Here is a 15,044-nt window from a genome sequence, read left to right on the forward strand (position 1 = left end):
AGAGAGAAGTGTATAGACACAGGCCTTACTAATGTGCAGAGAGAAGTGTAGAGGCACAGGCCTTACTAATGTGCAGAGAGAAGTGTAGAGGCACAGGCCTTACTAGTGTGCAGAGAGAAGTGTGGAGCTATACAGGGAGTGCAGAATTATTAGGCAAATGAGTATTTTGACCACATCATCCTCTTTATGCATGTTGTCTTACTCCAAGCTGTATAGGCTCGAAAGCCTACTACCAATTAAGCATATTAGGTGATGTGCATCTCTGTAATGAGAAGGGGTGTGGTCTAATGACATCAACACCCTATATCAGGTGTGCATAATTATTAGGCAACTTCCTTTCCTTTGGCAAAATGGGTCAAAAGAAGGACTTGACAGGCTCAGAAAAGTCAAAAATAGTGAGATATCTTGCAGAGGGATGCAGCACTCTTAAAATTGCAAAGCTTCTGAAGCGTGATCATCGAACAATCAAGCGTTTCATTCAAAATAGTCAACAGGGTCGCAAGAAGCGTGTGGAAAAACCAAGGCGCAAAATAACTGCCCATGAACTGAGAAAAGTCAAGCGTGCAGCTGCCACGATGCCACTTGCCACCAGTTTGGCCATATTTCAGAGCTGCAACATCACTGGAGTGTCCAAAAGCACAAGGTGTGCAATACTCATGGCCAAGGTAAGAAAGGCTGAAAGACGACCACCACTGAACAAGACACACAAGCTGAAACGTCAAGACTGAGCCAAGAAATATCTCAAGACAGATTTTTCTAAGGTTTTATGGACTGATGAAATGAGAGTGAGTCTTGATGGGCCAGATGGATGGGCCCGTGGCTGGATTGGTAAAGGGCAGAGAGCTCCAGTCCGACTCAGACGCCAGCAAGGTGGAGGTGGAGTACTGGTTTGGGCTGGTATCATCAAAGATGAGCTTGTGGGGCCTTTTCGGGTTGAGGATGGAGTCAAGCTCAACTCCCAGTCCTACTGCCAGTTCCTGGAAGACACCTTCTTCAAGCAGTGGTACAGGAAGAAGTCTGCATCCTTCAAGAAAAACATGATTTTCATGCAGGACAATGCTCCATGACACGCGTCCAAGTACTCCACAGCGTGGCTGGCAAGAAAGGGTATAAAAGAAGGAAATCTAATGACATGGCCTCCTTGTTCACCTGATCTGAACCCCATTGAGAACCTGTGGTCCATCATCAAATGTGAGATTTACAAGGAGGGAAAACAGTACACCTCTCTGAACAGTGTCTGGGAGGCTGTGGTTGCTGCTGCACGCAATGTTGATGGTGAACAGATCAAAACACTGACAGAATCCATGGATGGCAGGCTTTTGAGTGTCCTTGCAAAGAAAGGTGGCTATATTGGCCACTGATTTGTTTTTGTTTTGTTTTTGAATGTCAGAAATGTATATTTGTGAATGTTGAGATGTTATATTGGTTTCACTGGTTATAATAAAAAATTGAAATGGGTATATCTTTTTTTTTTGTTAAGTTGCCTAATAATTATGCACAGTAATAGTCACCTGCACACACAGATATCCCCCTAACATAGCTAAAACTAAAAACAAGCTAAAAACTACTTCCAAAAATATTCAGCTTTGATATTAATGAGTTTTTTGGGTTCATTGAGAACATGGTTGTTGTCCAATAATAAAATTAATCCTCAAAAATACAACTTGCCTAATAATTCTGCACTCCCTGTAGATCTAGGTAATGGGCTGAGAGGAGAGAGCAGAGAGGCAGGTCTCATAAAAGGGCTGAGAGAAGAATGGAGACACGGGTCTTATAAACATGCGGAGAGGACTGTAGTGACACAGGTGATATAACTGTGCAGAGAGGAGTGTACGGACCCTGTACACTCAGGAGTGTTGCATCCTGTGTGCCCTGATTCCACGTATGTGTGATCTGGTGTCTGCAATGCTGAGGTGTGTGATGTAATATAACACTGATGTGTGGGGTGGAGTGGTTGCTTCAAAACAGACAGTAGGAGGGAAATGGGAGCCCAGCAGTACCTACCTGCTGAGGCTGTAACCTAAGGGCCTAAGATGGAATAAAGAACCTACCGCCTCTTGAATGCTGCCAGACTCTTGTATGAAGACCACGCTCTCCAACCACAACACTTCGGCCACGAGTTAAGGACCCGCACGAAGGTGCAGCAGCACTTTGGCGGCAGTTGGGTGAAATTTCTGGCAGAGAATAGAGGAGTAGACTGACCCCCCCTCCACCCCCCACGCGGTGTCCTCAGTGGCTGCTGGGCAGGAGGAGCCCAGTAAGGGGAATGGGCAAGGTCTAGTAAGGGTACGGAGCCAGCTGAGGGGCCCCAGTGTATAGTCCTAAGCTTAAGGACAATGCTATGGGGACAGTGCCTTAAGGATAGCACTGTGAACACGGAGAGGTGGACTCGTGGCGCTTCAGCGGAGATGGTGACGTCAGAAGAAGCCTTGGTGAGTGCACAGTGATATTCTTCAACTATGGTGAGTGTGGCACAGGCTAGTCCATGTCTGTGTGCCCGTTTGGTGTGAGGGGACCGTGACGGCTGCACATCGCGCCATTTGATTGCAGTGTCTCCTGTGTTGGGCTCATATGTCACTCGCAAGCCGGTGACTGATAGGAGTGGAGGAGCTGCTGTGTAGATTTTGACATCATGAAGGAGGGCAGGAAGCTGATTCTCTATACGGACCGGTCTGGAAATGCTGAAAAAGGACCACCACAGGTCCCCTGGTTAATTCAGAAAGAGAGATAGGACTATCCCCAAGAGCACTGGTGGTGGTAATGAGACTGTTGTTCTAGAATATACTGTGCCCTGACGTCATGGCGGTCGAAACATTGCCTGCCTGGCCTTTGTCTTTTTATAACGTTAAAATATGACATTTGGTTATTTAGTCAGCGAAGTTATTTAGCATTCATGAAGTTTGTATTATTATCTTTGTTTTTGTTATAAAATGTTTGTTGTTCTTGTCAAGAAATGTTCATGGGTCCCGCACACTGCACACTATGAGGTTCGGGAACGGTTTGGTTGGTGAGTCCTGTATAGTTACATCTTCTGTGTCCATCCTACAGGCAATGCACGTGTTGGGCTTGTCAATTGACTGCTGTTGTTTTGGAGTTGAGTTTATGACAGCGGTTGTGGTGTGCTCAATACTTAGCTTTGCAAGAAAGGTTGGAAAGTTTAAATTATCCCCCTTGGTTGTTTGGGATTTACTGTGTGAACATTACTTTCAACTCCAGACACAGTCTGGTTAGCAGTTTGGGGGGAGGGCGTGGTCCCTATCTGCATGTTGTTGTGTAGCCACGTGTGTTGTGCATCTCCGAGTGGTGCGTATATGGAGAAAAGCAGTACCTCATTGTCACACATACAACTGCAGCACGCGTGTGTGTCTTGAGGCAAACTGGTCAAAAAGCAGTAACCCATCAGTAGAGGTTGTGTGGAAGGAATGTGTATGTGTGGTATGCAAAGTTAGGGAAGTGTAGTGCCCTGTTGTGAGAAGTTGTACCCCATGGGTGTGATGTTGGAGAAGAGAAGTGCCATATCACGAGGAGTAGCATGGAGAGGTCCCCCAGAATGAAAGTGTGGAGAAGTATAGCCCCCCCTGGTTTTGTGGGTGATAGCCACAAGTTTCGCCTCGGTGGCTCTGGGAACAGTTGTCATTGTATACAAGTGTGAAGATTTGACAGGTGTGTGGTGCAGGAGGCAAAGAGAATTTGTGATTGTCCAGTGGTACGTTTTATTCTGTTTTTGTGTAGTGGGTGCAGTCAGTGTTGTGCTCAAGGGTAGTATTTGATGTGGCCCTAATGTATTGTGGTGAGTAGTTTTTGTGATGTAATTTCGAAGTCAATGGTTGTATCGCTTGACTGCTGTTTAATTGTTTGTTGTGTCAATCATTTTTCTGTATGTTCCTACTGAAGGCTATCATCCTTGTAATCAAATGATGTCCTGAATTTTGCTGGTGCAGTTTTCTGAGGACCCTGTACTGGGTGAAGATTAAGGGCCTGATTTAAGAAAAGTGTCGCTGTACCTAGTGCAGCGCCACTTTTCTTGCGCCGCTTAGCACCCCCTAACGCCACCATGTGTGCGCCGTATCTAAGATACGCCGCACCATGGCAGTAGCTAGGAAACTAGCGTCACAATTTTTGATGCTAGTTCGGAGCTTTGAAGCATTAGCGTAAAAAATGTTATGTGGAGTGTGTTGTCCTTCTAGGGTTGTGTGTCTTGCTTGTGCAAGATGGAGAAAGTGTGAGTGTTTGTTGTATCTGTGTCACCTGTGTAGTTTTGTAATATGATGTGAAGGCCTGAGGACTTTGTGTACGAGTGTTGTGAGTTCAGGTTTTTTGTTTGAGTCTGGTCAAGGGAGTGTTCAGTTAGGGTAATGTATGGTTAAACTTTCTGTTTTTGTTTTGTTTGTACCTTGAAAGAGTAGACTTAGGGATGACAATGAAACCATTTGTCAAAGGAAGTTAGTGGTTTCTATGCCCAGCCTGTTGCATGACTGAGCATAAGTGACTACATACCCTGCATTTATAAATGTTGTATAGTGTTAATGTAAGTGTACAGACTTGTGGTGGTAACGTCTCATTTTCATATCCTGCATGTATAAATGTTGTATGGTTCCAATGTAAGTGTGCAGACACGTGGTGGTAATGCCTCGTGTCCATGTCCTGCATGTATAAATGTTGTATGGTACCAATGTAGGTGTGCAGATGTGGTCGTAATGACTAACTTCTAAGGAGGTTGCAAGACTCATGCCTCTTAGACAGTTGTGCAATGGTAGTCACAACCTACTTGTTGTCCCATTTTTTTAAATGAGGTGAGGGAGCCTCATGTCTTAACCCATTGCAGAGTTTCTATGACTGCTATTTGCTGTCTTTGTGTGTCTGCATGGGTACTTGAGTTTGACAGGTTGTTCCTGGGTAAATGTGTAAGGTAGACGTGCTGGAGATTGAGTGATCGTGAAGGATTGTCACTGCAAGGAATGTCTGTTCTTAGTTTTGTTGTTTGTAAGAAATGGAGATGTGTGGTATCATGTGCCTCCCCATTTCCTGTATGAGTGAGCAGGTGTCTGGAATGCTGAGAGTCCATGGTGGATTAGAATGTTTGTGTGTGGTGTGGCATGAAATCCAGGAGACAGGAACAGAACCATCACAGAACCGTCGCCCAAGCCCCCATCACCAGCAAGCTGGACTACAACAATGCACTGTATACTGGAATCAACGCACAACCTCCTATGTGCACTCACATCGCCCCACACCTCAAAGAGACCCACTGGCTCCCAATCCACAAACAAACACTCTTCACTCACACATACAAAGCCCTACACAACATTGCCCCATGTGCCTCAACAACCACATAAACTTCCACAAACCTACCAGACACCTCTGCTCAGCAGGACGCCTACTCGCACACACCCTCCATACGCAGAACCAGATCAGGCGGCCATGCATTCTCCGACCTCGTTCCTAAAGCCTGGAATGCCCTGCACCAGCCCATCAGATCCGCATCCTTAGTTCTTGATTTCCACAAGAAACTGAAGACCTGGCTCTTCACTTAGCCCGACCCGGGCGTGGCCCACGCCGCTGCTGCTTCAGTGTCAATACACCCTCCAATGCTGGGCTGTGTGCGTACAAATACACAGATCATAGCATAACCGTTAGAGGGAGGATGGTGCCCGACAGCACCTACCCGCTGTTGCTGCACCTAGGGGCAAAAAAGAAATAACTTAAATGTTACCTCAGTGGCACCAAGCTCTTGTTAAGACCTAGCCCTCTAGCGACAACAACAGGTCAGAGAGGGGATTGTGGAGGGACAGGACTTATAGAGTGCATGCAAGAAGAGTGTGGAAACACAGGTCTTTCAATACTATGGAGAGGAGTGTTGCAACAGGTCCAATTAATGGGCAGAAAGAGGAGTGAGAAGATACAGGACTCACAAGTGGGCTGAGAAAAGACTGCGGAGACACAGGTCATATTAATACTCAGGGAGGAGTATAGAGACCGATCGCGTTTTTGGGCAGTGAGGTGTAAAGACGAGTATTTTTAAAGGGGACGAGAGAGAAGCAGAGCACAAGCAAAGTTCTGTTCTTATTGCACTCACAGTCAGCAGCTCTGGACACAGCAGGAAGTCAGATGCAGGGGTCTGTGCTCTATGATACACCACAGAGGGGGGATGAGCTAGGCACAGGGAGCAGATAGCACAGCTTCCTGATTGGTCCATCCCTTTCCTCATCAATGGTATACATCACTCCTTGCAGCAAAAAGGGGGGCCTGAATACCTGCTGCACAGGGCCAATTTCAGCTGGACCCAAATCAAGAGAGTGCCAGGACTTCCCAGTTGTAGCACAGTTCCTTTAAAGAGTGAGTACTGGTACAGTGTGTACCTGCACCTCTATGGTTTGATTTCAATTACAGAGTAAACCAATTACTACAAAGTGCATCTTACCTTAGGTCAGCATCCTTGAAACTAGCTTCCCAAAAGATGCATAATCCCTCTATGTTCCTTGGCATGGTGGGCATCCATTCATGTCCAGTGCATAAGTGCACTAGGCTCAAAAAGCCATGAGCCAATCAGGGACTGTTGCCAGGCACCGCTCTCTCTGTAAAGCTGGAGATAGGATGCAGATTATGGGCAGGTATCCGAGCTTCATTTTGAATGTGTTTTGTGCTGGACATGCCCCTGCTCCAGTCCTTTGTTCAGGTGCCCCGTGTTCCAGGCCACAGGCTGACCAGCTGGAAGCTATTTGGTCCTGGTAAGGTGGAGAAAAGAATCCTTTCTGTATTACTGAAGAGGGTGTGATTGCAAACCAGGCCACATATGTGGCTACAATGGTTGCTGCAGTGAATTACATATTGATGGAAATGAGAGAGAACTGCAGGAAGACTTGTTGGTGAAGGGGGCAGCACCCGTCAGGTTTTCCCTCACCTATTGAAGCACCATACCAACCTGGGGATGTATACGTGGGACCCCCCGAACATTATCACCCCAGTACTTGTGTATCCAAGCACTAGTCGTACACACATCGTACATTCAGGGTGGTCAGGAGGCCCTCACCTGATAGACTACAGAGATCATGTTAGCGAGAACCAGTAGGCGGTGCTCCAGTTTGTAGAGCAGGTGAGGTCTGTCCCTCACACCTGAATATCAGCTGTCACTGCTAGTTGTGACCCTGCCTGGTCACTGGGACAATACTCACCCGTAATGGAAAGAGTTACACTCTGAGTTGACCACTGCAGTCCAGCAGTCTAGATTCCTGCTTGGTAGTAACCTAAAGTTCAAGTAGAGTATCTGTCCGGTATTGTGACTCAAGTACTCTAACACGGAGAACATACTAGGTCAACCAGAATGGTGAAAAGAGGAGCAAGAGGGCACACGGCGATTACGCAAGGGGCGTTTGGCGCGGCTTGAAGCTAGTGAATTAGAATATTGTTTTTACAATTACAGCAAAAAGAACAGCAGTGAAGTAGCTGCGCAGAGCGGGTTGGCTCAACTTCTACCTGGCAATCTTCATTCCTTCCAGCATGGGCTTCCTAGACATTGCTATGCCCTGAGGCTCTGCCTCAGCAGGAGGCAGGCAAGCAGTTGTATGTAATACAAAAAGAGAAATACTTCTACAGAAAAAATAATATTGCTAGGCAGGAGGTTCTCTCTTCTCTGTGTTTGCTCTTCTTCAAATGATGCTTTGCTTCTAAAACACCTGCCATGTACCACCTAAGTGACATTGATGCAGAAGAAGCCATTATTGGGCAGTATATATTAGAGTTTTTTCCAGTTGGTGCCTTACCTTTAAAAAAACCTGTATAGAGAAGACCAATTCTCAGGAACATCCAATGACCTAAATCCCCAGCCTTTCACCTTCTTCACTGCCATCTTGGAACATGACATCTGCCGCTGAGGCAATGAAGATCCTGGTAGTCTGAGGACCTGACAGAGACAGGTTTTGATGGAGAAAAAAACAGAGTTTATGAAGCTACAACGAACCACCAGAACCAGCTGGACAGGTTGCTTCAATATCTTTTCCCATACCCTGTGAAAAAGATGAAAGACGGGGTGCAGGAGACAGATAAAGGAGGCCCCTTGTAAAAGGGAAGAAAGGACTATCAATGTCCCATCTTTTGACCACTAGACTCCGGAAGACAAATGTTGGCAGCAACCTGTCATCCAAGAAGGTGATTAGCTCAAGCCAATGAGTCCCCAGTATTTCTCTGATCCAGGCGGGAGCTGGTGGGATAGAGAAAGGGACGATGCTGCTTAGGTCCATTAGCAGCCAGGTTGACCCTACTCGGTAATAGACCCTCATCGTTGTTATGATCCTGACCAGAGGCACCACTGCGGGAAAGAGGTTCATGTTGGGACACTATACTCCTGTCTGTTTACATATGCAAGAGCCACTTGTGTGTCAGTTTGAAACAACCCTTCAACCACTGTATGATGCTGAATTTGAGGGACAAAGGTCGGATGGGATCACTGAAGGGTACCTACTTCCTTCCAATTTGAGGCCTAAATGCTTTCAATCTGGGACCACATTTATTGGGATGAATTGAATCCCAGCAAAGCCCGTCAACCTTGGTGACATCAAAGCATTGCTCAGGACAGAGGAAGGCCCTTCTAGCAAAGGTCCTGGAACAACCAGCAACAAAGCTAATAAGGTCAATCTAATGTCCCAAGTCACTGTGACCGGGGACTTGTTTCCTGCACTCTTGTGCCTCAAGAGATGGCCTAAGGGACCAGGTGGAGGTGAACCCAAGGAACAACTGTAGTGGTGGCCAGCACCAGCCTCTGAAGTTTTCAAACATTTACTTGATTTCCTAAAGGAACAATAAAGAGCGAACCAGATAAAATCCAGGGCAAATAGAATCTGAGTGAGGATCAGAATTATCCACTACAGACACAAAAATAAAATAGGACCACATTTGGAAATCCACACTCATATATGCCGTGATCAAGACTGTTATAGTCGAAACGCGTTGGCATGGAAACTTTGGGCCTGATTACAACTTTGGAGGACGGTGTTAATCCGTCCCAAATGTGACGGATATCCTGCCCACCATGTCAAACTGAGCGAGGTCAGGCTCTGGGAATATCGGCACTGGTGAAAAGCGCGCACGAAATGAACTGAGCGTGGAGGAAAACTATATATATATAAATTTACATATATATTATTTTATTTTTCTCACTAGCATGCTTTGGCCACTGTGACAACAGGATGCATATGTGCTTATACACCATCATGCTGTCCCTAGAACTACTGAGCTTATTTACAAGCAGCTTGCGTCAGCTGTGTAGGCTGCTGACCCATATCTAGAAGGCCTAGGCCTAGACTCAACACACACAGGCCACCTTTTGTGTATGGATGGTGTTCTGTGTAAACTGTGGGTACGTACCTCTGAGTTGTTTGACTCTGTGCTCGCTGTTGTCCTTCATAGGCACCGTCTTCTGGGACATGTGAGGAGATGGCGGCATCCTCCAGTGTACCCACCGTTGGTTGACCTGTCGACAATGGAGGAGCAGCATTTGATTATCACCTACAGGCTTGACGGTGCCACAATCCAGGAACTGTGTACCCAGTTGGAGCCAGACCTGATGTCAGTAATCCGCCATTCCACAGGAATCCCTCCTCAAGTGCAGGTGCTGTCAGTGCTCCATTTCCTTGCAAGTGGCTTTTTTCAAACAACTGTGGCCATGGCATCAGGGATGCCCCAACCTAAGTTTTCCAACGTATTGTCCAGAGTGTTGTCCGCCCTTCTGAAACACAGGCGGAGCTACAACGTTTTCCCTCAGGTGGAGGATTTGCCTACAGTGAAAGGTGATTTCTATGCTCAGGGACATATCCCCAACATCATAGGTGCCATTGATGGGACCCATGTGGCTTTGGTCCCCCCCCCACAGGTGTGAACAGGTGTACAGAAACCGGAAGAGTTATGATTCTATGAATGTACAGATGGTATGTTTGGCAGACCAGTACATCTCCCATGTGAATGCCATGTTCCCTGGCTCAGTGCATGACGCCTACATCCTGCGGAATAGCAGCATCCCTTATGTGATGGGTCAACTCCAGAGGCACCGTGTGTGGCTATTAGGTGAGCACCTGGAAGCAAGTCATTGGGAATGGTTGTCTGGGTCTGGGGTTATCCCTACAGGTTAGTGTGTGTCTAACAGTTGTCCCTCGCCATTTGCAGGTGACTCTGGTTACCCCAACCTGTCATGGCTACTGACCCTAGTGAGGAATCCCAGGACCAGGGCAGAGGAACACTACAATGAGGCCCATGGGCGAACTAGGAGGGTGATCGAGCGGACCTTCGGCCTCCTGAAGGCCAGGTTCAGGTTCCTCCATATGACAGGTGGATCGCTATTCTACTCACCAAAGAAGGTGTGCCAGATCATCGTGGCCTGCTGTATGCTTCACAACTTGGCTTTGCGACGCCAGGTGCCTTTTCTGCAGGAGGATGGTCCAGATGGCAGTGTTATGGCAGCTGTGGAGCCTGTGGACAGTGATGAGGAGGAAGCAGAGGAAGAAGACATGCACAACAGGGATCCTGCAATATTTCCACTGAGACACAGGTAGGAATCCAAACCTGCCTACTACATGTACTTTGACACTACTACCTCTCTCCTGTCTGTCGTTTTCAGCCAGTGTATGGTCACTGAGTTGTCACTTTCCCTTACGATTTCACAGATGTGGGTCCCACTGTGTGACATCTGCCTAGATTCCTCATGGACTAGAGCTGTGTGACATAGGTATGTTGACATTACTATTTAAAAAACATTTTAGCACTGTAATTGCTAATACACTATTTCGAAATCACAGACAGACTCCAGATCGTTTTTTGTGCTTTAGGTGTGTTTATTTAAATGCTCAATATTGGAGGGGGTAGTGAAACGTGAGGGGTGATGGCGGAGGAGTGTCCATGGCAGAGTCCAGTCTATTAGTCTCACAAGTGCATTGCCCATATGGGCATAGGAAGTGGAGCTGGGGCAGTTTAATTATGGACAGGGTGACAAAGTGGGACAGTAAGATGACAATCAGGGTGGTCTCATTTCTTGCCGGGGGTCTTGGCATCGTGCTCTGTCTTTTTCCTGGATCTTAGGGACCGTTTGCGGGGTGGTTCTCCGTCTGCAGGGGGTGGGGTGCTGGTGTGGTGGTCCTGTGGCGGGGGGTCCTGTCCACTAGTGCCGGCAGAGGTGGTGGGCAGTTCATCGTCCATGCTAGTGTCAGGGGCCCCTTGTAGTGCCACAGTGTCCCTCCTGGTGTTGAGTAGTTCCTTCAGCACCCCTACGATGGTGCCCAGGGTGGAGCTGATGGTTCTGAGTTCCTCCCTGAAGCCCATATACTGTTCCTCCTGCATGCGCTGGGTCTCCTGAAACTTGGCCAGTACTTTGGCCATCGTCTCCTGGGAGTGGTGGTAGGCTCCCATGATGGAGGAGAGGGCCTCGTGGAGAGTGGGTTCCCTTGGCCTGTCCGCCCCCTGTCGCACAGCAGCCCTTCCAGTTCCCCTGTGTTCCTGGGCCTCCGTCCCCTGGACCGTGTGCCCACTACCACTGCCCCCAGGTCCCTGTTGTTGTTGGGGTGGTGGGTTAGCCTGGGTTCCCTGTAGTGGTAGACACACTGCTGATTGTCGTGTCCTGGGGACGGAGGTATGGGCCCGCTGGGTGGGTGCTGTGCTGGTGTTTCCAGAGGGGGGAAGGTCTGTGGTGGCCTGTGCCTGTGTGAGGGGAACCGACTGTCCCGAGGTCCCCGATGGTCCGGGCTGGTCATCTAGATCCAGTTGGACAGAGGTGCTGTCATCACTGTGGGCCTCTTCTGTTGGTGGTGTGGACATGTGTGGACCCTCCTGTCCGGTGACGTTGGGTAGGGGTCCTGCAGGGGTATAAAAGGATGGTTATTACATCTGTGTGTGTCATGGTGTGCAATGGGTGGGTGACCGTGTACCCCAGTGCTAGCATTCCTGTGTGGGAGCTTCTGTGATGATGGTTTAGGGGGGTGTATGGGTATGTGCAGTGGGCATGCTTTGGTGATGGGTGTCCATGCTTTGTTGTTGCATGCAGGGCTTGGTGTTGGGATGTGTGGTTTGTGATGTTGGGACATATGTGAGGAGTTGGGGTGCTGGGGGTGAGGGTGAGGGTATGTGATAGCATGCAGGTAGGGTGGGGGATGTAATAGTAAAGCTTTGCCTTACCAGAGTCCATTCCTCCACCTACTCCTGCGAGGCCCTCAGGATGCAGAATCGCCAAGAGCTGCTCCTCCCATGTTGTTAGTTGTTGGGGAGGAGGTGGGGTTCCGCCGCCAGTCCGCTGAACCGCCAGGTGGTGTCTTGAGACCACGGAACGCACCTTCCCCCGTAGGTCGATCCACCTCTTCCTGATGTCCTCCTGATTTCTTGGGTGCTGTCCTACTGCGTTGACCCTGTTCACTATTCTTCGCCATAGCTCCATCTTCCTAGCTATGGAGGTGTGCTGCACCTGTGATCCGAATAGCTGTGGCTCTACCCGGACGATTTCCTCCACCATGACCCTGAGCTCCTCCTCCGAGAACTTGGGGTGTCTTTGCTGTGCCATGGGGTGGTGTAGGCGATGTGTGGGGTGGAGTGTGTGGTGATAAGTGTGGTGATATGTAGTGGTGTGTTGTGTGAGGTGCGTGGAAGTTGTGTGGGTGATGGTGTTGTGTGCCTGTGGATGCTGTTGTTCTTGCTGGTGGTGTCTCTCTCTGGCCTTCTTTCGGAATGTTTTGTCTTGGAGGTTTGTGGGTGATGTGGGTGTGTGTTATATATTGTATTGGGTGTGTGGGAGTGGTGTGTGTATGTGTATCAGGTGTGTGTATTTGGAATTGTCCAATGTGGCTGTGTTTTGTAAGATTGTGTGTATTTTGAGCGCGGCGGTGTGTACCACCAATGGAATACCACGGTTGAAAGACCGCCGCGTGGATTCGTGTGTCGTGTTAATGTGGGCGTATTTCTGTTGGCGTGACGGTGGAGGTTTTGTTTTCACCAGTTTATCACTGACCTTTGGTGTGGCGGACTTGTGTGGGTGTCTGACTTTTGGCGGATTCCGAGATGTGGGTCATAATAGCTATGGCGGATTTCCGCGGCCGTGTGTTGGCGGTCTTCTGCACGGCGGTAAGCGGCTTTTACCGCCAATGTTGTAATGAGCACCTTAGTCCTTTCACTAGCAAATTTGACACACCTCTTAACATCCAAAGTATGAAGAGCTCTTTCCGCCTGATTGGAAAGATTTTGGAAGCAAGCCTTCGAATAACAGGTTTATTAAGGTGGAGGTCCGTTAGAACCTTGGGAAACGAGGATTACTTCTTAAAATAACATTGTCAATTTGAAATTGTAGGTATGGACTCTGGATTGTAAAAGCATGCATTTCAGAAATTCTTCTAGCTGAGGTAAGGGCTAACAAAAGACCCATTTTCCATTACAGATACTTCAGTTCAGCCTTGTAGATTGGTTCAAAGTGTCCACTCATACATTGGGCTAGAACCGTATTCAGCTGCAAAGTAATTAAGAGTTTATTAACTGGAAGTAAAGTCCTCATAAGAATTCCTTTAGCACGCTGTTAGATAATAAGAACTTCTGGTGCTAAGATGTTCTGAACCTGGAAATTGCTGCGAGACTGAATTATGTGAAAGCCAAGATCGAGCTAGGTTCAGAAGGTATGGTAATACCTAAGCCAGGGTGGCGAAAAAGCGATGGCAGTCATTTGTCAAACATCAATTGCAGAATCAAACCCATTTTGCTTTATATGACTTGTTTGTAGATTCAGCCCTTGCTTTAGCTTATATGTCTGCACTGTTGTGGAATATTCAATAAGCGAAACTCATTGACTTTAGGAGCCAAGCTGCCGAATTGAACGATTCTGGTGTTGACAATTCCTGGAACTGGTTTGAGTGGAATGTGTGGCTGTTCAGCCACGAGTAGAAGTTCTGTGAACCAGCGATGTCTTGCTCACACAGGACCCAGAAGAATAATGCACTCATCTGAGTACCTGAGGAATTAAATGCAGGAAAGAGGGGAGTAAGCGAATACTCCCACCCATGCAAACTTACAGAGGTTCCCCCATGACTCCTTGTGTAGAAACCTCCTTCCATAGAATCAAGATTTCCAGTTTATAAATGTAGCAAATAGATCTAGGGCTGGCTTCCCCCATGCAAAAACATCTGCCGAGGTGCTTTTCGGACAACTTCCATTTGTGGAACTATTTTGATTACCTGCTCAAATCACCTGCCCACTGATTGTACATTCTGGGCACATGCACTGCTTCCAAGGAGGTTTTTTTCTTCCAAAGACCAATTCCAAACTTTCTGAGATTCAGAGGAAAGAAAGTGAGATTATGTTTCTCCCTGCTTGTTTAAATAAAACATAGTACTTGTGTTCTCTGTATGAACCAGAACTGAAGATTCCCTTAGCCTTGGAAGGAAGCAGAGTCCTAAGGCCACAACCCTGAATGTCAAGAAGTATGTCTCTTTTTTTCCTTGATTGACCATCTGCCACTCACTTTGAGGTCCTGAAGATGAGCTCCCCATCCTTCCACAGATGCATCCGTTATCATGCTATAATGATAGATTGTGATTCTTTATCTACCATGTCATGTTTTTTTTTATTGCTTGTGTTGACATCCTCGAAAGATCCTGTTTGCTTCCACTGCTTGTCGATTTGTTCCTGTAACAGTCTCATGACTAGGCAACAACTGGGAATTAGTATAATGCAGGAGGACACCATTCCCAGGAACAACTTGTATAGTCTCACAAAAATGAGCTTTTTCTTGCTAAAACTGAAGCTGTCCCAGTTCTTTTTGTATTTCTTGCCTTCGTGGGAATGCCTTTGCACACCTTATTTAAAACTGCTCCTAGAAAAGTAATTCTCCTGCTTGGTGTGATGCAGGCTTTCTCTTTGTTAAGCCTCAGTCCCAAATCTTTAGTAATTTGAAAACCTGTTTTTGTCACGCGAGCTGCAGCCACGGATAAGGGTGCTTTTATGAGCCAGTCATCCAAGTATGGGAAGATCTGGTGCCAGGTCTTTCTTAAGTATGCCTCAACTGGAACCGTGCATTTTGTAAATAGTCTTGG

At 47.4% G+C, this 15,044-nt stretch overlaps 1 protein-coding gene across 1 annotated transcript in view; it reads right to left on the bottom strand.

Annotated features, from left to right (window-relative positions):
* XNDC1N (XRCC1 N-terminal domain containing 1, N-terminal like) overlaps positions 1-15,044 on the bottom strand; it is a 305,166-nt gene that overhangs the window by 172,700 nt on the left and 117,422 nt on the right. The window contains exon 13 of the mRNA XM_069203429.1: positions 8,777-8,784. Coding sequence (XP_069059530.1) covers positions 8,777-8,784 — 8 coding nt within the window. The remainder of the gene's footprint in view (positions 1-8,776; positions 8,785-15,044) is intronic.

This window comes from Pleurodeles waltl, chromosome 8 (assembly GCF_031143425.1).
Source record: "Pleurodeles waltl isolate 20211129_DDA chromosome 8, aPleWal1.hap1.20221129, whole genome shotgun sequence".
Classification (NCBI taxonomy): domain Eukaryota; kingdom Metazoa; phylum Chordata; class Amphibia; order Caudata; family Salamandridae; genus Pleurodeles; species Pleurodeles waltl.